The following is a 22,177-nucleotide window of genomic DNA, read 5'->3' as shown; positions in this document are numbered from 1 at the left end:
TCTTGTTGATTTCAGACCAATTCTCCGATTTATTTAGGTCATTTTGAATTCTAATCCTTTCTGCCAAAGTGCTTGCAATCTCTCCCAGCTTGGTGTCGTCTGCAAATTTTATAAGCATACACCCCATTCTGTTATTCAAGACATCAATGAAAATGTTGAACAGTACCTAACCCAAGACAGGCCCCTGTGGCATACCACTAGATAAGTCTTCCCAGTTTAACAGCAAATCATTGATAACTATGCTCTTAGTATGGTCTTTCAACCAAGTGTGTACCCACCCTATAGTAATTTCATCTAGAACACATTTCTCTAGTTTTCTTATTAGAATGTCATGTGGGACTATGTAAAAAGCCTTACTATCAACATACAACATAATCAGCTTATATCACATATTCAGCTATCCCCCTATCTACTAGGCCAATAACTTTTCCACTGTAACCTTTCAACACTACTACATGCTTCCTTCTAAAGCTTAGTTACAACCACATATTATTACAACCAGTTAAGTAAACTCATCTCTATACACATTCCTATTCAACTGTATCACAAGGTCTCAAGAAAGGGGGTCAAGTTTTTATAGGTTACAGCTACCCTCCGTTTCTTTATGGATAGATAGAATGGGGATCGCAAAGCTTTTTTCTGTAGTGATATAGGGTCAAGGACCAATGAACTATAGTATTGTATCTTGAAATTTTTATTTGTTTTAATGCTGATAAAGGACTCAGATTTACAGCATAGGAGTAAGAAGTTTTCAGGAGGGATATGGCAAAATTAAATATGATTCTCAGTATTTATTTTTAAGTCCTAACAGTTTATTCAGGGCTGTACAAGACAAAAATATTAAGACAGCTCCTGCCCAGAGGTCTTGTAGTCTAGAAAACAGTCAAAAGACGGACAACATGCACTGGGGAAGCAGACACCCAACATGTAGAGGAACTAGTCACTATGTGTGTGTATATAATCTTAATGATTTTATATTCTTAACGATCTGTTGGGAATATCTCTAGGATGAGAGGAAGTGAAGTCAATATCCAAAGCCCATTCAATCCTTGGCCTCTCTTGTGTGACTGTCGAGAAGGAGCCTCAATACGTTTCTGTGAAACAACATCTGTTTTCAATTTCCACCACAGGAAAGAAACCACTTTTCTAATATTTATTCTGGAATAATCTAAAAATGGCTTAAGACCAATTATCTCCTAAAAGGTAACATTTCTTTCATTTTTTTTCTTTTTATTTACTCTTATGAATCAAAGTCTGTCTTCCCTGAGTTTTATATTTTAGCCTTAACTAGATAACTATACATCTAAGACCTGAACAGAGTCCTAAGGCTGAACTGCAGCATAGCTGGATGGATCAGCTTAGTCAAGTGATTTCAGATGATTAAACTGCCCAGGTCTGGTAACCACAGCCTACTGCTGTTAGGTTGTGTACTATCTGTCTGTACAGAAGATATTAAAACTAACTTTTGCATAATAAAACAGATTGCCTAAAGCCTTTAACTGCATGCAGAAACTGGTGTATTTGGGCACCAGTATTTACATCATCAGTATAATTGGTTCATTTTATACATACTTCCATTTCAAGCACACAAGGGTACCATCATCTACGCCACTGACAAGTATGAACTGGCCAGTCAATGAAAATGCCAAGGATCCAATTCCCTCTCCTTGGTATGAATGGCAATGCTCCCGAGCAACTGTTTCCTGAAAGAGTTACAGAAACAATATCAGGTCAGGAATATGTCACTAAATTCTGTTAACAGGCTCCCTTGTTTAAAACGCTCCCTTGTATTAGGATAAAACTTTATCCAAAATGTCATTAAGGAGTGTAAAAACCACTAGAATGTGTGGTTTTAAAAGTTGGGCCCACTTTTGACTCAGGCCTTGGAATAAGCTCCTAGGGCTGAACCATTAGGTTGATTTCTCAGATGTCATGATACATAGCAAAATTATCTACTGTAGATGTACTGTAGAAGAATGTAAGCAGCAAATGGTCTCGCACACACAACCTCTGAAAAGAAAAGCATCCATCATAAAAGTAAACATCAGACTAGTCAATTGTATAATCCAATTTCCTTTTCTCTTTAAGTCGAGCAAGTATTTTTCTGTACCAATTTATATTTGCTTTCATTACACTGATCCATGTGGTTACTCCCCACTTCTCTGATCAACATAGGTTTAATGAGGCTAATGCACTGATGCCTACCAAAGTAACAGCATCATGGATAAACAATACTCCATCCTTAGCCACTGATGCCAGCTGCTGGCTGTTGGGTGACAAATGGAGGAACCCTGGCACAAACTGGTTGCTTGGAATCTTCTTCTCTGATAAAATAATTGACATGTCTCTCCATGTTTTCTGTAAACCAAACAAAATATCAAACAGCAATTGAGATGATGGAAGTATCAACAGCTAGCTATATAAAACTGACTGATAATGCTGGCAGGTACAAGCAGGTTGTCGGAATATCTTTCACATATGTTGCCATTTGTAAGAGGTATGGGCTTGTGTGGGGTACCAGTGCTATGCTGATAATAGGTTATCTCACCCTCTCTATGTTATACTTAGAAATAAACAGCAGGATTTTATTTAGGGGATAAGGCAGTATGCTGTGTTTATTATAAATATAGAAAAGAAAAACATTTTAAAAAACAATTGCTTAAAACACACTTTTTTTTTTATACATACAGAGTTCTACAAGAGGGATATAATTACCAGTTTTTTGTTGCTCGTGCTGAATCACTGGCCATGTAATTCAGGCATGAGATTGGAGCCAGGCCCTTGTCGGTTGCGACACGATGCTTTTTGGGGTATGCAGAATGAGCCTAAAGTCCAGGGGTTTTTTCCCCACTTTTATACTTATCCATCCCCATTTGGGTCTATGGATTTTGTCATGTTAGATAGTTTCCTTGTTTGATGTAATCATCAATTACGTTTGAAGTTGTAAGTGTGACAACTTTCTTATTATTTTTTTTATTCCTGTCTTACACTTCGTCTTGTTTTCGTCCTTGGGTGATAACTCCCCTGTTTTCCGGGGGTTATTAGATTTTTGGCCATCTGGGTTGTAAAAGTTCTTAGAACAAAGACATTTTATTTTCTCTCCCTCCTGCCTTCGAAGGCTGAGAGCACTGTCTCAGGAATTATTTTCTTGCCGTTTTATTTTAACACTCAAACTGCATTTATTTCTTATTTATACTTACTAAAAATTATTACATTTTTATTTTATTTTATTGATGCCATTTTTATTTTTACCTTATTTACTAACTTAATAAAATCCTTATACTTACACCAATTTTACTAACACCATTTTACTAAAAAGAAAATACAAGGAATCTTCTTTGCCCTCTCACTGCCCCATGATTTACACATCAACCCATGTTTTTTATACGCATTGGGCACTTCTTTTTACTTGTAAATTATTCCAATCAGATTTCAGGATGTTTTCAAACATTTCTCCATAGATGTTTACAAGCAGGGCTTCAGTGTGTCATAAACGTTAAATCACAAAATGTTTAGGCAGGATGCACCCCCTCATATGTTCACAGGCAGTCAATTATCATAGTGGAGCCTGGAGTGTTATGAACAATCATGTGTTTGGAACATCCTTATTTGTAATGCTTATGCCCGGTCTTGTTCTCTTTTCCAGTGTGAGGATTTAACTCTTAAGTTTTAAATATGTTTCCATGGTCTGGGCCTGCTTGGTTCAGCCTACATCACAGTACTCATAGTGCTGGGGCCTACCTCTAGTTTCGGAAGGGGGAATGGTAGATATTTTAGGAGTTGCGATCATTGGAGGTACCTGAGCAGGAGCCCGTCATCTTAAAAAGAAAGAGCCTGCCAACCAGGCTTTCTTCATGAGGAGCCCTCAGTTTTGGGATTCACTCTCCCACTTAGTCTTAAATAGCACAAATCTGTTGACCCTCAGGGCATATTAGATAAGAGAATCCATCTCTTTCCCCAGGGCTTTGGGTTGGTTGGGATGTGCGGAGGGCTGGTGTTTGTGGGTGAAGTGGGCTATTTTTGTGGAGGAAGGGGTTGAAATTTTCACTTTTGGATGATTATTTTCTGGGTTGGCAGGATCTATTTATATGTGTAAACCTATCTGAAAAGCCACCTAGAGACCTGGACATGCACCTTTTCATGTATCATACAGATCCAAATAAATATTGCAGAAATCTGAAACTGAGCACCTCAGAACTACTTGAAATTGAGACAGACAGAAATTATGCAGATTGGCTCAGGAAGGAAATGAAGAGAGCGGCACATTCCCTAGATATCCATGGATTCAGAGGCCTAATGTCTAGTTCTTGCTCTTGAGAAAGAATTCAAAGAACAGGTGTCAGCCATTCTGCAGGTTTGTACCATTTTCAGAATATTGCCACACTGTGGTCATCGCTCTGGCGTGCTGATCTAATGCCTGGGATACACCTCAGGTGTTGAGTACTGCAGTGAGCACAATGCAGGTGCCATATAGGATCGATCTATTTTACTTTAAGCTAGTGGAGAATGATGCAATTTGCTAGGTGTCAGGTATAAGAGCTAGGTAGAAGAGATTTTGCATACTTGCTGCTGTGCTCATGCCATCCATTTCCTGTGTTGACAAGATTACAATATTTTACCTCCACCCAAAAAACAGCATCACCTTTTTGGTGAGATGGTATTTGCAGATGAAAGGTGCATGGTTGCAGTAGCCATACACGATGTCATCTTTCTGTCTCACTGCTGAAGACAGGGGGTATTCTAGTTCATACTGGTGCTTCTGAATGACACTGTTCTTTAGCAGTCCTCTTTCATCAATACACTCGTCATTGTCTATAGGATTGAAAGAGACAAGATGGAAGAGAGATAACTGATACAAGGGCAGATATTCCACCTTTAAAAATACAATGGTAGTTGTGAAAACCATAAGCCAATTTTAACGTATCAGCTAATCTCAGCAGGGAGAGAGTGTGGTCTAATGTTTCAAGCAGGGGACTGGGAGTCAGGAATCTCAGCTTTATCACTGACTCTGGATGACCTTGGCTAAATCACGTAGGCCCAGATTTTCACAAGAACATCTCCGTTTTTTGGCTCCCCAACGTGAGACACCTATAATAGGGCTTGATTTTCAGAGGACATGAGCACCCACAACTCCAGCTGCAGTCCATGGAACTTGCAGGTGGCGAACACCTCTGAAAAATAAGGCCCAACTTTAAGTGTTTAAAATTGGGCACCCACAACACCCAACATGAGTGGACATTTAAAGAAATATTGGCCTCAGTATCTGTGCCTTAGTGAAAGTAACTGGGTAAAGTGTAGTACTAACAAGTTTCTTTTACAATTTAGATTTACGTGATAAGAAAGTCTTGCATTCCATTTCCTTACCACTTTACATAACAAAGCCTTCTCCACAAAAGGTTTTGCTAGCAATTCATGCATAGACATAAGTAAAATGACAGCATTGTTGTACAAAAGCCCCATTTTGACTGTTATGTTATAGGGTTTATACACCATAAAACCACCAAGCTAGATGGCATGATTGACAGTCCCTAGCTGGGAGAGTCCCAGAATGTAAACTGCAGATTTTGACTACATATCAAGACTGTGGAGGAAGCTTGATAGAGCACCAGTCTGCAACATGCTTAGCTTAAGCCAGTCCATTAAAACCCTTTCACAGCCACTGAATTAATTTTCAAATTTTAAGAAAAATGTGATTAAGAATGTGTATTTTTCTAGAAATATCTGTCTCTATCTTTTAATTCATATGTACATTCAATTAAGGCTCAATGATTAGTCTTGTCATTTTGCATCCAATTCTTGGAGTCTGTGGTACTTGAAAGAAGTGAGCTGCTTTAAAAATGTTGTAACTTCAAGGATACCACAGGAATTCCACAAACACATGAAATTCCTATGGGCTGTGTTATGCAGGAAGTCATACTAGATGACTTTAATGATTCCTGATGGTCATAAAAATATGTGAAGCTACAAAAAAAAAAAAAAAAAAAAATCACTGATATTCCAATGTTGACCATTTTATAAATGCTCACATAGATAAATTACGGCCAGGATACATTCTGAAAACTCTTTTTGGATTGCTGTTCAGTTTACTGAAGGTCTAATCTCCTCCTCCCTTCCTCCAAATCATCAGTTTCCCCTTCAGTGTGATGGCCCAATATGTGCTCTGTTGAGAATCCACGACTGTAGAGATCTAGGGCCAGATCCTCAGCTGGGGAATGGAGCTAAGCTGATTTACAATGGCAGAGAATACTAAAATCTGCCTATAAAGTAAATCCTAGTTCCCTCCTGCCCTCAGCACTGTTCTTTGGTTTCACACCATGTTTCTTTGTAATATTTTTAAATGAGAACACAAGTTAAGTTTTTTTTTTTAAATTGTTGGGTTTTTTGCTATGCACTTTTATCTAGTGGTGCTCTGGGAAACAGACAGTTATTATTATTATTTGTTAATGTATTAAACTCTGACATTTTCATTATTAAAATACCTTCAATCCATAGTAATTTACTGAAGGACTGGTCAGATTAAATTCTCTCTCCCACCCTCCTCTCCTTCTGCTGCCCTATGGACATCTCACTGTTGCGTGGTGGCAACATAATAGCGGAGGTAAATCACAATCACCTCACTTCTTTCTTGCCTCCTGCACGCCTCAATTCATTTGCATACTGCAGTGCTATTTGATTAAATGAATCAGCTGAGTAAGGGAAGCCTACAGACAATCATACTAGAAATGATACAGTGGGAAGGTATATAGATTAGATAAATAAAACAGATTAGAGTGGTAGTGCTTTGTTCAAGGGACAACATTAGTGGGCACGCGACTCAAAGAAATGTCACACAAGGAGTGTATTTCAGTTTTACCTATTGTGATTGCTGAAGGCAGACAAAAGATTTCCAGTCTTGCTCTTTTGGTCTCTGGTGGACAAAGAAGTGCCATCACCTCAACTAATTCACTATCCACATCATAAATTGCAGAAAGGCCTAGGACTGCACTACTCATCACTGAAAGCAGATGGAAGACAACACTTAGGCCAGTTATTGCATCAAATTGTATTTGTTCCTGCTGGGATCCCATGCAAAGCACATTGGGGAATGATGATTGAGAACATGTCATAACATAATCATAAATCATATTGCACTTGCACTTAAGTGACTTTATTTAAATTGAGAAAATTGGCACAATTGGAGCCTGATTTTGCAAAATACCAAATACCCACAATTCCAAAAGAAATCAATAGGAGTGAAATTCTGAGATTTAAGATGATCTGATATGTTAAACGACCTCAAATCTGAGCATTAACAATTCTGGAGAGATGCTGCTGATAATCACTGGGTGAAACATGACTGGGCATGGAAACGTCAGCTAGCCATATCTGGACAGTGATGATGCAAATTTTGCAATTATTCCAGGGGATGTCAATTTAGACCAAATCGAATTCTCAGGGATGTTGCAATCAATGAAACTTCATATATGATCCATCCAAATGCTACCCTGGAATTCAAATAAAATTAATATACCAGCACAACATATTTTAGACTCAAAATTAAGACATGAATACACACCACTAATAACATTAATAAAATCAATGTATTATATACATATAAGGTTTCAACTCTCAGAAGGATCCTTTTCATGAGTTAAAGTAAATAAAGAACCAACTCAAAGACATATGGAGGAAATTTCATCTGTAACCTTGAACTAATTGCTTACTTAGACTTAAAAAGGATTTAAGCACCTGCTTAACTTGAAGCACATGCTTAAGTGCTGAACAGGGACAGAGTAAAGCATGTGCTTAAGTGTTCTGCTGAATTGGGGCCTTGATGCTTTATGAACAGACACAGTTAATATGGCCAGTCTGCAAAGGGTTGTGTTTGCTTATTACATATGGCTAATCCTTATTAAAAATCATCCTTCATAGCAAAAGAAAAAAAAAAAGGGAAGCAAGTCTATATCAGGCTGAGATCAACTCACACTGAACATTTCAGCTTAAGTGCAGGGTAAAGGTGAATGAAGCAAAGCATTAAATCAGAGTTCATCACTGAAATAAGAGCATTATGCCTACATTTATCTTCATCACTGGTGAATTAGACTTTGCTGTTAGCATTTGAGAACAGTGGGAACAGAGTTTAAACAGTGTACACTTGAAATCCTCCATTCTATCATTTCATCTTTTTCAGTATCAATCAGCAAAACTAGCAGTTCCACCAGTCCCCATGGTCAAGTGATGTATGATGGACCTTTGGGATAGTGCTCAGTACTTGGACATAGGATAGCCAGACTTGCTATCAGTCCCAGTCCCTCACTTACTGGACCAAAAGGGGCTAGGAGTGGTTTGCTGGCACCATTCTCATATTCTTGGGCAGGTAGTTGGAGTAAATGCTTTATTCTGCTCATCAGTAACACCTCTGGCCTATGATAGGGAAGACACACTGGTGGGAACCAAAATTAAAGGAAAAAAAGGTTAGGGCCAGGCCAAACTAGGTGGGAACAAGACTTTTACACACAATTCTTCTGAATCAAAATTAAAGTCAGTGAGAGAGGCTGTCATAGCAGCAAATATACTTAAACTGTTGGAGCCTTGGATGGCACTGGCAGGATGCTCAAGGCTTATATCTGAAGTTGCAAGTGTAGTATACGTATAGCCTGAGGCAAAGGTATCTAGGTTATGGAGGAAGCTCTCAGAATACAGGCTTTAAAACTGCAATAAACGCTGTAATTTAACTGTATCTTCTAAAGTGTATTAGTTCAGAAGAGTGCTGTAGTTTGATAAGGTGCCAAATACAAAGGACTACTGCACCTCAGAGACTGTTGTAGACAGTCACCAGAAAAACAAAAAAATGCAACAAGATGGCATTTATGAGGAAAAAATACATAGCACCATATTCAGAAGTAAAGTGACCAGTGCTGCAATCCTTCACCCCAATTCCATCCTTGTATTAAAAACTTTAGTTTCTAAATAACATCTATTAAAGAAAAGCTTCAAAAATTAAGTTTTGCCACCATTTAAAACTATTACTAAAGGCACCTAATGAAAATACAATGTAATGAATATTACATTCTGTTACATATATTACCTAAGTATCCAAGAACCTGGAATAATTTTGAGGGTCGGGCATCTAAAATAAAGATATGTCCTTCTGCAGCTCCTGTTATGAGGTACTGACCACCCTGATCATATCTAGACAAAACAGAATTCCACTTAAATACAGTTTTTGTCCGTGACAGTCTAATCACGGTATTTCACTTGAAACAATTCAATACAAAAGACCACATTCTGCTCTGAGTTACTTTCATGTAACCCTGCTGAATTCAGTGGGGTCCGTGCTGTAACAGAGATTTAGCCTGTAGAGTTTACTCAGCTAGGGTCTGATCCATAGCCGGTTGAAATCAAAGGGAGTCTGCTATTTATTTCAGTGGTCTTTGATATAAACCTAGTAATATTACACAATAGCTTATTTTAGTTACATTACTAAATCTCTCATTCCTTTTAGTCCATCTCTTTTTCAGACTTCTAACCAGACTTCATATATTATATGCTCTCTGTTTCTGTGGTATTGATGCACCTTTGAAATCAATTACTCAATATGTGAATTGTTAATGTTTTATTTAGAGATAATAATGAAGAGATATCACACATGATTTTTCAAGTAATAGGTTTTTTATGGTTTAACAGATTCAGTGTAATCCTATTTATTAAAATGTTAAAGTAGATTAATGATGATCTCTACTGATCACTATTAAATGATTACATTTATTGAAATCCACCAATATAAAAGCACTAGTGCTAACTGTCTAGGAATAATTACATTTGTTAAATGTTAACAAAATAATAATAAATAGTACTAGAAACATCTAGCATGTGAGAAAGAATAGCTCAAAGCTTTAAGCATCAAGTTTGAGATGCCTCCATTTCCTGGAACCACAGGTTTGAATCACTGCAGGACTGATTCACCCCTTCATCCTCCCAAGTTAGATACATCGAGTTCCATGTAATTACAATGTGTGGTGATCTGTCAGATAGGACCTTATAAACTAATATCTTTCCTGCTCGTTGTGGAATTTTTCATAAGAATATGGGTTTATTTCATTGCCCTCAGCCAAAGTCCTTCTCCACCTACTACTGTGGAGTGCAGTGGTTCCCAACCTTTTAGGCTTAAGGGCCGCAAATATAATTTTTTACAACCCTGAAGGGCCACCACTCTATCAGCTCATAAAAATGTATTGACGTACACACCATTAAGGACTGCAAATCACTACATATTTAAAGGAAACATTTTGATGCTACTGTGCTCATTTTTACATTCACTATTTTACACCTACAAATTACTCGCAGTATGTCACATACTTACAGACAAAGCACTAGTGTAGATGAGTGACTGTCACTACACACTGAAACACATGGACTGGCAGCTAAGTCACGGTGGGTGGCCTGCTAAGTGCAGGCCAAACCATAAGGCACTACAGCCAGATGGAAGGAGTTCAGTGAGGAGGCTGCCTCCTTACTGATCTCGCATCCTGTAGCCCGGTGTGCTCCAACTGGGTCCCTAGGCAGTGGCTCCCTTCTGCAGCCAGGGGGACGGATGATCAGTACTCCTCCCCCTCTGGCTCCAACAGGGACTCCAGCGCCTATGGACCCAGGCGGAGCACTTTGCCTGGCTCCCTACAACAGCCAAGGGGAGAGGAGTGCTGATCTCCCGTCCCCTTGGCTGCAGCAAGGGTCCTTAGGCAGCAGATTCTTTCTGCAGCCAGCGGGAGAGGAGCCATGGGCCACTTTGAAAGACCCTCTGGGCCACTTTTGGCCCCCGGGCCACAGGTCGGAAGCCAGAGGTGTAGTGTGTCTGCACCTGCTGTCCACCTGGTTGTTGCACTCCATTCCAGGCAGAGGTCGCTGCATTCAACAATGAAGTGATGCCTACATGTCTATATCTGTAAATCACTTTTGGATGCTACAGGATGACGGGTACCACAGCATGTTATATTGTCATCCATTATTCTTTTCATGAATCTAGTCCACAGTGTCTCATCTGACATTCACAATGTTCTTGACTTGAGGAACATGGAACAAATTGTAAATAGACTTTTCAACAGACACATTGCTCAGGCTACCTGCTGACAATACCCTGCACTCTGCTACTACATACTTACAGTAGATGGTGAACAGGTAAGTTGGAAAGAAGAACTCTGTGAACCACACGTGGCGTTTCAACTTTGGTAACATCAATGAAATAGACATGACCCACTTTGGTCCCCACAGCAACACTGTAGGAGGAGGGGCAGCAAACCATAGCAGTTGCCTAGTTAAACAATAAAATACACTTAATTATATCATGACATCTTACTATGCAACTTGCTTTACTATGCAAAGTTTCCTCCAATCTGAAAAACAGCAACAAGTGATCTATGTAAAGAAAATTCTGACTTGGTCAGGGTCACAAAAAAATCCATTAAAATATTATGCGCTTTCTTTCCCGTGAATGTCCTACTAGAAAGATCCTTAAAGACCATCCTCATTCCCATCCAATGGTCTACACACCCCTATCCTCAAGGCCTATCATCATATCCACAATCAGGCAGTGTTCTTCTAAATGAGAGGTTGGATGATGGGTAGAGTTGGTCAGAGAAAGTTTTTTCATCCCATGAAAAATTTTGAGATTTCAAAATAAAACATTTCATCCCAAATCGGGACCACGGGGACATAATGTGCAGCTTGCCCAGCAATTCCAGTCCAGGAAAGCAAGTGATTGGGACTCAAACCTGAGCCTCCTTTATAGCAGTACAACCTGTATAGCAGTCCAACAGATTAGTACTAGGCTGATGCAAGAATATAAAACAATTTAACTGAGATTTGAAGATTCTTTTAATGCAAAAAGCAAAAACTCAGTTGTAAAATATTAAACATTTTAAAATCAAAATTGTAGCTCAGTATGACCAGAGAGAATAATTAAGGATCCATAGTGAAAGCAAGGAATTTAATATTCTGCCCAGTGAGTAAATGAATTTGTTAATGTTTGAAATGGGTTAAGTAACACTTTTCTTGGAGCAGTTCCTGTGAATGGGTAAACAAATAGTTCATGCAAGGAGTTTCCTAGTACAATCAAATCATCAGACCCTTTGCGACAGTCAAGGGCTGTGGGGCAAAGATGCTACAGGGCTTGGTTTAAATTAAATATCAGGAGAGAAATATACAAGTAAAAATAATAAACACAGCTATAGAAAAGAATAAAAATTGGATTAGTTGGTTAAACTGTCACAGTATTTTGTTGTATGATAACTTTACACATGAACTTACATGATTTTCAACCTGAATCATCTGACATAATATTTTAACCTGAGATCCAGGCAAAATTGTGGTGCTATATATCAGTCTTTAAAAAGATGAATGTAAAAAGTGGAATTATTCAAAAACAAATTCAGAACATATCTAATATACACAGTTGTGTTTAAAGGAAAGGAAGTGTTCTCTAATGTCTAGAACATGGGACACCTAGGTTCTGCTCCTGGCTCTGCTAACAACGTGTTGGACATACTTAACCTTTCTGCGCTACCGTTTTCCCAGGTGTAAAATCCAGGCACTGGGGAGACATCAGTAATGCCTATAAATCACTTTAACACCCTCAGATTGAAGGTGCTGTGTAAACACAAGCTTTTTGTTTTTCATTTAGTACAGAATACACCTCATAGAATCATAGAAGATTAGGGATGGAAGGGACCTCAGGAGGTCATCTATTCCAAAGCAACACCATCCCCAACTAAATCAGTGGTTCTTAAAGTGGGGGGCGGGCCCCCCTAAGTGGGCACGAGATGGATCATGGGGGGCACGGAGCAGGGGATAGAGCCGGTCCAGCTCCACGCTCCCCAGAGACGGAAGCAGCTGCCGCCCACCTCCTGCAGCAGCGGCGGGCTGCTGGGCATGGTCCCTGCGCTGCTGCTGCCCTTGCGCTGCTCCTGCAGCTGCTGCCCCTGCTTCCTGCACTGCTGCCAGTGCTCGCTGCTTCCCATGTTGCTGTACCATGCTCCCCGCTTCCCGTGCTGTAAGCCCTGTTTTTTTGCTGAAAGGGACGGTTTCGGGGGTGGGGAGAGCGATCGTTAGGGCCTACAGCACAGGAAGTACCCCCCTAACAATCGCCCCCCTTTCCCCAGAACCCTCCCTTTCAGGAAAAAAACAGGGCCTGCAGCGCGGGAAGCGTCTCTGTTTTTTTCTGAAAGGCCCCCCCCCTTTCAGAAGGGAGAAAGGGGGGCGTGATTCAGGGGAAGGAGGTGCACCGCAGTAATTAGGTCGCTTTTGCATGTCCACATTACCCTCCTTGTGTCAGTGGTGTGTGTCCTCACCAGGAGCGCTTACACCCATTTAATTGTCAATGTGGGGCACTGTGGGATGGCTTCTGAAATGCTGCAACAGGCAATGAATTGACCTAACTACATCAACCTACATGCTATGCCTCTCGTGGAAGTGGAGTTATAAAGTTGGTGTGGTAGGTGAGTTACATTGGTAGGAGTCACATTTTCGTGTAGATACTTACAGAGCTAGGTCAACGTAAGGGGCCTTATCTCGACCTCACTCTGTAGTGTAGACCAGTTCTTTGATAAATAAAGATTATTCAAAGAGCAAAAAAAAATTGGTCTAGGAAATTGTACAAAGAGTAAAAATGCCTCAGTATTAGAGAGACAAGGTGGGTGAGGTAATATCTTTTATTGGACCAACTTCTGTTGGTGAGAGAGAAGCTTTCAAGCTACACAGAGCTCTGCTTCAGGTCTGGGAAAGGAACTCCCAGCATCACAGCAAAATGCATGGTGGAACAAATTGTTCAGAATCAGTAGTTAGCACATATTGTAAGGGCCATTCAAAGTAGAGTGGCCCGTTAACACCTCTGCAGTCATACAACCAAAAGAGGGGGTTAGTGGGTTACAGACTCTTGTAATAAGCCATAAATCCACTCCAACATCCCTGTTCAGTCCATGATTTTTGGTGTCTAGCTGAGTAATGAATTTAAGTTCCCAGTCCCATCTTTTAAAAGTGTGCAGATTTCCTTTGATGATGAGGACTGAGAGGTCAGATATAGAGTCATCATTTTGTGAAAGTGTTCACCCACAGGTAATACGATGTTTTTGTCTTTTATGATTTTCCTGTGTGAGTTCATTCGAGAGCATAGTGATTGTCTGGTTTTATGCACACAATTGTTATTGAGCCATTTAGTGCACTGGATGAGGTATACCACAAGTTGAGATAGGCATGTATAGGATCTATGGATCTTGAAAGGTGTGTTGTGGGGGTGTTGATCATTGTAGCAGTGGAGATATGTCTGCAGTTTTGCATCTGTTCTGCTAGCAGGGTCTGGTGTCTTTTCGAGTTGGTGTGTTCTGGTCTGTGGGGAGCTTGCTTTTGATGATGAGCTTGGAGAAGTTGAGAGGTTGTTTGAAGGCCAGAAATGGGGATTCAGAAAAGATTTCTTTCAGGATGGGGTCCCGATCAAGTATGGGTTGTAGTTGATGATATCCCTTATGGGATCCAGTGTGGGGTGATAAGTGACAACTAGTGTTGTGCAGTCAGGGATGATTTTATGTGGGTATACTTGGAAATCTGAAATATTTGTGGTTAAGGTAAAATTTAGATGCATGTTATTTGAAAATATTTGCCTAGAGATACACCATGAGGGCTCTAAGTTCAGACATGCTGCTCTTTCTTTTGCTCTAACCTAAGGCATAATGGGGAATTGTTAAGTTTTTAACATTTTAACATTTTTTAAAAAGTGAATCTCTCTCCAATCCCTTTTATTTTGTTGTTTAATGACAATGAACAAACTTTCATCAAAGATCTGCTAAACCAGTTCTATTGCACGTACTGCTCTGGGGTGAAAAATATTCCAGATGATTTTTCTTTCTGTAATTTGTAAGTATCAACCACCAAATAGTATATCTATGCTTCAATATTTAATCTGTGAAAAAAGCATATTTTCTTGGAACTGGTGTGATTTTAGTGTTTTGTACATACGGTAAGGGGTGTTTTGGGCATGTTCCTAGCAGAGCACTGGCTTGAAATTTTTTAATCTCTACTAGAATATTTTATTAATTAATTTTTATTGTTAGTGACAGAGGTAGTTATTTTCAGTAGCACCCACACTGTATATATAAGCTTCCCAAACTGAAAATGAAAGCAGGGCCCCTACCCAAAGGATCTTTGTATCAAATTAGTTCATTCAACATTTTTTATTTAAAAGTGAATCGTAAAGTTGGTTGGTTGGTTTGATTTTTTTAAAGACCAAAAGAGCTTTGTAAGGTTTCAAAAGAGTCAAAATAGCTATTGTTAAAATGTAATTAACAGTGTACTGTATTTTAACAAAGTTAGAGGCAATTATGACCTTGAGATTCTAATGAAGTGGGACTGGAGATTTCCTAGTTTCTCTGCCAGAAAACATAACATCAAGCATGAAACAAAGATCTGAATTCAACTCTAAATCCTGTCATTCTTTGGTTATCAGCAAGAATTCTGGTTATTCTTTACAAGAACAGCATTTCTTTTGGTTAACAAAAACTTCTTCTAAAGTGTCATGAAATCCACTGCTCTGAGTGAAAATGATTAAGATCCTGATCACTGAAGACCAAAGCAAACATGAAGCCTTTATTACTCATAACCATTTGGGAATATTATTTTAAATTAAATTTTAAAAGATTTATAATTTCCTTTCCTTGGTCTTCTTAGTCAAGACTGTCATGGAACAGTTCAGCTGAATGGTGGACAAGGCTAGACTATTGCTGATTAATAGTTTTGAGTTTTCAGATATTTTGTAAAATATGGCCAGCTAGAGTCAAGTGAAATGCACTAGCTGTTCCTCAGCTGGTGTAAGTCAGCACAGTCCATAAAGCCCCCATATTTTGCAGATGGAGAAACTGAGGCACAAATTGGTGATGTGCACAAAGTCATCCAGCAGGCCATTGGCAGAGCCAGAAATAGAACCAAGATCTCCTGAATTTCAGTCTAGTACTCTATTCACTAGACTAAACCAAACCTGAAGAGACTTCTGGTTTTTTGCAATGGAGGATCCTGGGAGATAGCACAGAGCTAAACTAGGTGAAGCGACTGAAAATTATTGAGATACCAACACAACCAATGTTTTAAAAATTACGTTCTTTAAACCATATAAAAATGTGGCCATCTGTGTAGTTGTGGGCCTGGGCATGAGATCCCTGAATCTGTGCGATCTTTATGATCCACTGGGCTTTTCAGAAACACATTTTTCAGCACTATTAAATTGGTAAATCTTAGGCATTTTTGGTATATATTTTTCAAAAATCTATTCTCAATTTTTTTATTCGTTGTCTTTTCTTAGTTTAAATCTAAATTTCCAATAATTTGTACCTGTGTATTCAGGCAGAGCTTGCTGATGCAGGTTCCATCCTCCAGCAGCCAAACATGCACTTCCCCTGAAATTGCTGCAGACTGTTAAAGAAGAACAGACTGATTAGAGTGGAAAAAATGGACTGGAAGTGGGCAGTGGCTTTCTATGGAAAATAAACCAGGCTGATGACTGGCCATACCAGCTCAAGAGATGGTGGTTTAGCTCTGAATGATCACAGCAGCGTCACACACAGTGCTAATAGTCAAATTCTTTGAAAGGTACATCTATACTGGGAAAATTTGTAAGCATTTTTGCACATCAGCATAGCTCCAATGATAGTGCTCTGAGCAGGATTAGATAATGCACTGGTAAGATATGAGCCTGATCTATACTAGCACTTACACCCATTTTAGCCAGCAGTGCAGAAAAATGCTCACAATTTTTCCTGGTAAATGTATCTGAAAGAGAGTCCTTGGTCTTTGGACAAGAAAAGACTTACGTCATAAACACGCTCAGCACCTTGCCTCTAATGATTTAGATCTTCAGAGTACTGTACAAATATGAACTAATTAACTCTTATAATTCCCCTTGGAGGCAAGTAATGACTATCATCCCTATGCTAAAAATGAGGAGACCTGCACAGGCAATTCATCAGCACCTCAAGGCTCCTTTATGCTGGCTCTCTGGGGACATCCCTGGCAGGTGAAGAATCAGTGTAGCAGGCGGGACACTATATCCTGCAGAAGTCCCTAGCATAAGGGGAATGTCAGGGTGTTTCCATGATGAAGGAGGCATAGCCAGGGCACTGCTATGCCCTGGCTGTGGACAGCTGGGCATAGGATAGACAGTCTCTCAGGCTGCTCTAACCTGCACTGAGGGCTGAAGAGGCCAGTGGGATTCCCAGCACAGGTGTGGTGCTAAGGTGCCAGAAAGCCACCTCCTTCAATTTCCATTCTCTGTACTGAGCCCACCTCCAGCACTGTTATGAACTTGACCCATATGGAGTGACTTTTCCAAGGCCACATAATGAATCAATAGGAGAGCCCATATTAGAGTTTAGCAATCCATGGCTTAACCACATTGCTTCTAAGAACCCAAGGCTAGAGTCTGATCTCCATGACACTAACCTAGATCTGCAATAACTCCACTCACTTTAATGGAGTTACTCTGGATCTACACTGATGTAACTAAATATCAGAATATGAGCCCCAGTCTCTGCAGCACATCTGCTTCTATGCTCTGTATGTCGTCATAGCAGCATTTTGGTTACCTGTTATTCCTATTCAGGATAATCACTATTATGTAAAACAAAGGAGAGAGTTCCTCACCACACAATATTTGTTCCCTGGAGTAAGGAAATCAGCTGACAGGAAATGATCATTGCATGCATCCAAAAGTTTGATGACTTCCTCATTCTGAGAAGGTTTGTAGACATAGACTGATCCCTGACAAACATAAATGATAATCCATCATTTGGTTATAAAGCATTCAGTAAAAGTCCTCAACCACATCAACAAAACACTCCCCATCTTTCTGAACTTTGCTCTTTGAACATTTACAGCTGCCTCTGAACTGAAGAAAAAGACTCAGCTGATATAAATCAATATAGTTCCCCTAAAGTTAGTGAACTATTTCAGAAAATGACTGAAATAGAATTAAAGCAGACTCTATTTTTTTATTTCAACAACCAATAAAGCATTTTAAAACAAAGTAATATGCCCTCAAAGAGGCTTAAATCTGAACATCTCAAAGCATTTAGGAAATATTTATTAATTAATCCTCATGGCACCCTAGTGAGGTAAGCATGCAATATTATAATCATTTTACACAAGGGGAAACAAAGGCACAGAGAGGATGAGTGTGAATGACCACAGTCACTATGATAGTGCTAGGAACAGAACTCAGAAATCCTGATTTGCAGTCTTTTGCTCTCTCCTCTTACCCAGGATATTATTTTTTTCTCTCCTGTGCTATGGTTTTCACATTAAAAATATCAAAACCTTTGTAGAATTAAAAAAAAAGCCAACTAAAATGATACAAGGACTGGAAAATATGACTTCTCAGGAGAGAGAGAACATACATTTTCCTCTTCCTTTTCTGAGGGAATTTAATTATTCCCTTAGGCCTCAATCCTGTACAGATTTATGTACATGCTTCAAGTAGTCCCATTGGCTTCAATACTTCAGTGCTCACCAGTAAGTCACAGAATCATACATAAGAGTCAGGTAAAAATTATATGGTACAATCCACCATCTCCCTCTCTCTCTCACACACACACGCACACACACATACTGGACCAAATTCACCTCTGGTGTAATGCCATTGACTTTAGTGGGGTTACACTAGGGATGAATTTAGCTCAGTAAATAAAAGTATTTACATAATACTGTTATCACATACTGTACCTTGTCTGTTTCTACTAGTAATGTGTTGTAGTCAGGGGAGAAAACGAGGCTGGTTATAGGTTCTGATACATCAAGGCAATCTTCCATCTGATAGTGTGTGCCTTTGATTTGGTAACAGTGCACAATGCCATCCTAAACAGAAGAGAGAAACAGAAATACAAATCAGAACTAGACAACTTATCCTAAACAGTTACAGCAAAACTGCACTGTGAGAATATATGAGAAACCTTGTGGGAACAGCGAAGTCATGATTCCACTGAGTTCTCTCATCGTTGTTTTTATTAACTTTTAACTTACCCATGTGTATGGGACACCTAGACTGAAATACTGCAGGATGCCAGAAATGAAGAGAAGCTAAAACATTTCTTAAAAACCTAGACTTGAAAATAATTCAAGTTTAATTGCAGGGAAATAAATTCTGTTATCAGCTGCACTATGTACCCCCATTTGATTTCACTGAAAATGCACAGGAGTAACACAAGCAGAATTTGGCCTACTGAGTTTTTGTTAAAGCATAACCAAGAAAGGTATCATGAAGTTATGTCATACATAAAAGCAGAGTTGGACTTCTGAGCACAAAGCAACTGGGCAGTTATCTTGGAAATTCTCTTTCTCCTTTTCCATTCTATGTCTTTCACCTTCTCCCCCATCTCTTTACAACCTTTGAAGAGTTCTCCAGGGGAAAGCTCTTTATCAGCTGCCTACTGTTGTTAAACACTGGGAGCTTACTCACTACTTACTTATTAGACTATGAAAAAATGGATTCCTCCCCTCCAGATTGCTTGTCCCAGATCTTAAACAGCAAAACATGTGCAAGAGAGATATTGTCTAGTCCTACAGCTCTTTGCTTCTTCTCACTTCTCCTCACGCTAGGACTCTGTGAGCACATTTCACATTTTCACTTGAACATGTTTCGGTTTGGGTTTTCTCACAATAGGCCTGGTTCAGGGAATGATGGATGCCTTACACTTCCAGCTGCATATAGTCCATCCTTATGATATGCCATGGCAAGCAAAACAGGTTTTTGCGTTCCCTTCCGTTTGTGTTCTGGAAAAGCAAAAACAACATAACATAATGTTTTAAAAAACGGCTTAGCTCTTAAATATCTCAGTGAATGTACTGTTTGTGAAAGATGCCAGACTGGAAACCGTAGAGGCTGCAAAAACTACAGCACAGACAGCACAGTTAACTCCACATTCCCCAGCAATGTGCCTCAACCTTAATTTGAGACGGATTATATTTATTGGTAAGGAAGTAGCTCAATCTAGCAAGGAGAAGGCCAGTTAGTGTCAGTTGTGGTTGTGACTTTTGTGATGTAGACACCTGTCCACTACAAACTGAACTGACATTATCAATTTATTTTGCATAGGCCAGTAAACAGTCACCAAGACATAACAGATTTTTTTAAAGTTCCCCAATAGTAATTGAGAAAGAGTGCCTAACACAATGTTTGTGCTATATAAGCAACAAATCATTTTCAGTGGTTCTAAATAAAATGTAGGGGCCTGAGTATGCTTTCACATCAGTGTAAACTAGAATTAACACAAACCAAATAAGTCCAGTTTCATTGTCTTTGTGAAGGCTGTCAAAATGGCTTTCCATTAGTACCAATTATGTTGATGATTTTTGTGATGTAAACATCTGACTCATGCCATTAACTTATCTGAATATCAGTATCCTTCTAGCCAGTGCTCTACCTGGGCTGGATTTGTATTGACATGTATTATGACTCCCAGCAGCCACTGGTGCTGCCTAAAAAAATCAATTAACTTCTTTTAAACAAGTGAATACCTTCCTTTTGAAAAGCATCCTCAGAAAGAAGTGATAAGGATCGAAATGTTGTTCGCCTCTGTTCTGCATAAAGAAAAAGAAACAAATTAAAGTGTCAATTATATTTCATTTAGCTAATATATGAATGTTGCTGTGACACTGGCAGACTGGTCAACTGGTGTATGACACATAACAACTTAACAGAAGACACTGAAATGGTAAACAGGGCCATTCCTTTAGATAGTTATCTAAGTCATGTTAAGTAGACTCGAATCTTTAACATGTTTGCCTGTATTGCTAGAGAATCAAGAGTAGATGGTAATTATTTTTGTCTATGTTTACCTATATCTTGTTAGATGTTTAACATTATGATCTAATTAGCTTGTAGATGCTAAAATTCTGTTCCTGTCTCATAATGCTTCATTACTGTATTCTATTGTTCAGAGATCAAAAGAGGATATTATCATTTAGATAGGATTTGTGGTGTAATAATATTATTGTTCTCATTTCTCTTTGAAACTTGTAATTCCACACAGTAAACTACCTGTGAACTATTTTAATAATTTGAATGGCTATGACTTGATGTATTGTCTGAGAAAGGATCCATTGAATAGAGATCAAACTGTCAGCTCACTTTCATCAGAGCCCATGTGGTAGGATTACCTGTCAGCATGCTGCTGGCTTCAACTATAAAAGCAACTTCAGGCCTGATTCTTTTTATCTCAGGTCTGCTTAAACTTTGACAGGGAAAGTTTAAGCCACAAGACTGAGGTCTCCAGGTTTACTTTGGATTTACCCTGGAATTCTCATGGAAGAACTTGAACAAACTACATCTGAACTGCCTATCGGACTATAAGCTTTTAAATTGATTCCAGAAAGACTTTTACAAATCAGCAGCCTCACCATCTCTGCTATAAAACTGATCTAAAAACTTTACACACATTTGTATGTACATTGATCTCTTAACCATATATACATCTCTTTCTTTTTTTTAATAAATCTTAAATTGAATTAATAAGGATTGGCTGTAAGTGTGTATTTGGGTGAGATCTGACATGCTTATTGACCTGGGGGGAACATGTCCGGTCTTTTGGGATTGGTAGAACTTTAAGCATGATGAAGAAAATTTTCAGTAATCTCGCAGTATATTAGATTTGGCTTTCTGGATGGGAGCCAAAGACTGGATTGCTTAAAGGCATTTTGGCTTCTTGGTAGCCAGTGGGTATTACAGAAGCTGTTTGGTTGCTGGCTTGGTGAATCTAATTATAATAAACCACCAGTTTTGGGGATTGTCTCCGCTATTTCTTGCAGTTTGCCCTGAGTAAGCATTCTCAGTATGGCCTCTACAGGTACCACGGTCACAGTTGCACTTATGGGCCAGCTATCGTTTAGTACACTGAACACAGAGCTAGGAATCAGGAGACCTGGGTTCTTTTTCTGTCTCTGCCAATTAATTCATCTATGTGACTGTGGGCAAGTCACAATGTTTCTGTGGCTCAGTTACCCCATCTGTAAAATGGGAACAACCATCATAGAAATATAGGACTGGAAGGAACCTCAACAGGTCATCTAGTCCAGTCCCTTCAGTGAGGCAGTACTAAATATTTTCTAGACATCCCTGACAGGTCTCCGCCTACCATTTTGAGATCTATGGATGGAAATCAGTATACATTGT

General features: G+C 39.2%; 1 protein-coding gene across 2 annotated transcripts in view; it reads right to left on the bottom strand.

Moving 5' to 3' along the window:
- The window catches only part of CFAP43 (cilia and flagella associated protein 43), a 78,123-nt gene that overhangs the window by 36,880 nt on the left and 19,066 nt on the right, over positions 1 to 22,177 (bottom strand). For both annotated transcript variants that reach the window (XM_067536944.1, XM_067536945.1), the window contains 11 exons: positions 20,524 to 20,586; positions 19,700 to 19,779; positions 18,733 to 18,864; positions 17,656 to 17,772; positions 16,348 to 16,428; positions 11,139 to 11,287; positions 9,068 to 9,171; positions 6,854 to 6,994; positions 4,643 to 4,812; positions 2,206 to 2,358; positions 1,573 to 1,703 (listed from right to left, as the gene is read on the bottom strand). In XM_067536944.1, coding sequence (XP_067393045.1) covers positions 1,573 to 1,703; positions 2,206 to 2,358; positions 4,643 to 4,812; positions 6,854 to 6,994; positions 9,068 to 9,171; positions 11,139 to 11,287; positions 16,348 to 16,428; positions 17,656 to 17,772; positions 18,733 to 18,864; positions 19,700 to 19,779; positions 20,524 to 20,586 — 1,321 coding nt within the window. The remainder of the gene's footprint in view (positions 1 to 1,572; positions 1,704 to 2,205; positions 2,359 to 4,642; positions 4,813 to 6,853; positions 6,995 to 9,067; positions 9,172 to 11,138; positions 11,288 to 16,347; positions 16,429 to 17,655; positions 17,773 to 18,732; positions 18,865 to 19,699; positions 19,780 to 20,523; positions 20,587 to 22,177) is intronic.

Source organism: Emydura macquarii, unplaced genomic scaffold, assembly GCF_026122565.2.
Source record: "Emydura macquarii macquarii isolate MOO-44397 ecotype Brisbane River unplaced genomic scaffold, CSIRO-AGI_Emac_v2 contig_3692, whole genome shotgun sequence".
Taxonomy (NCBI): Eukaryota; Metazoa; Chordata; order Testudines; family Chelidae; genus Emydura; species Emydura macquarii.
This window is presented reverse-complemented; position numbering and strand designations above follow the sequence as displayed.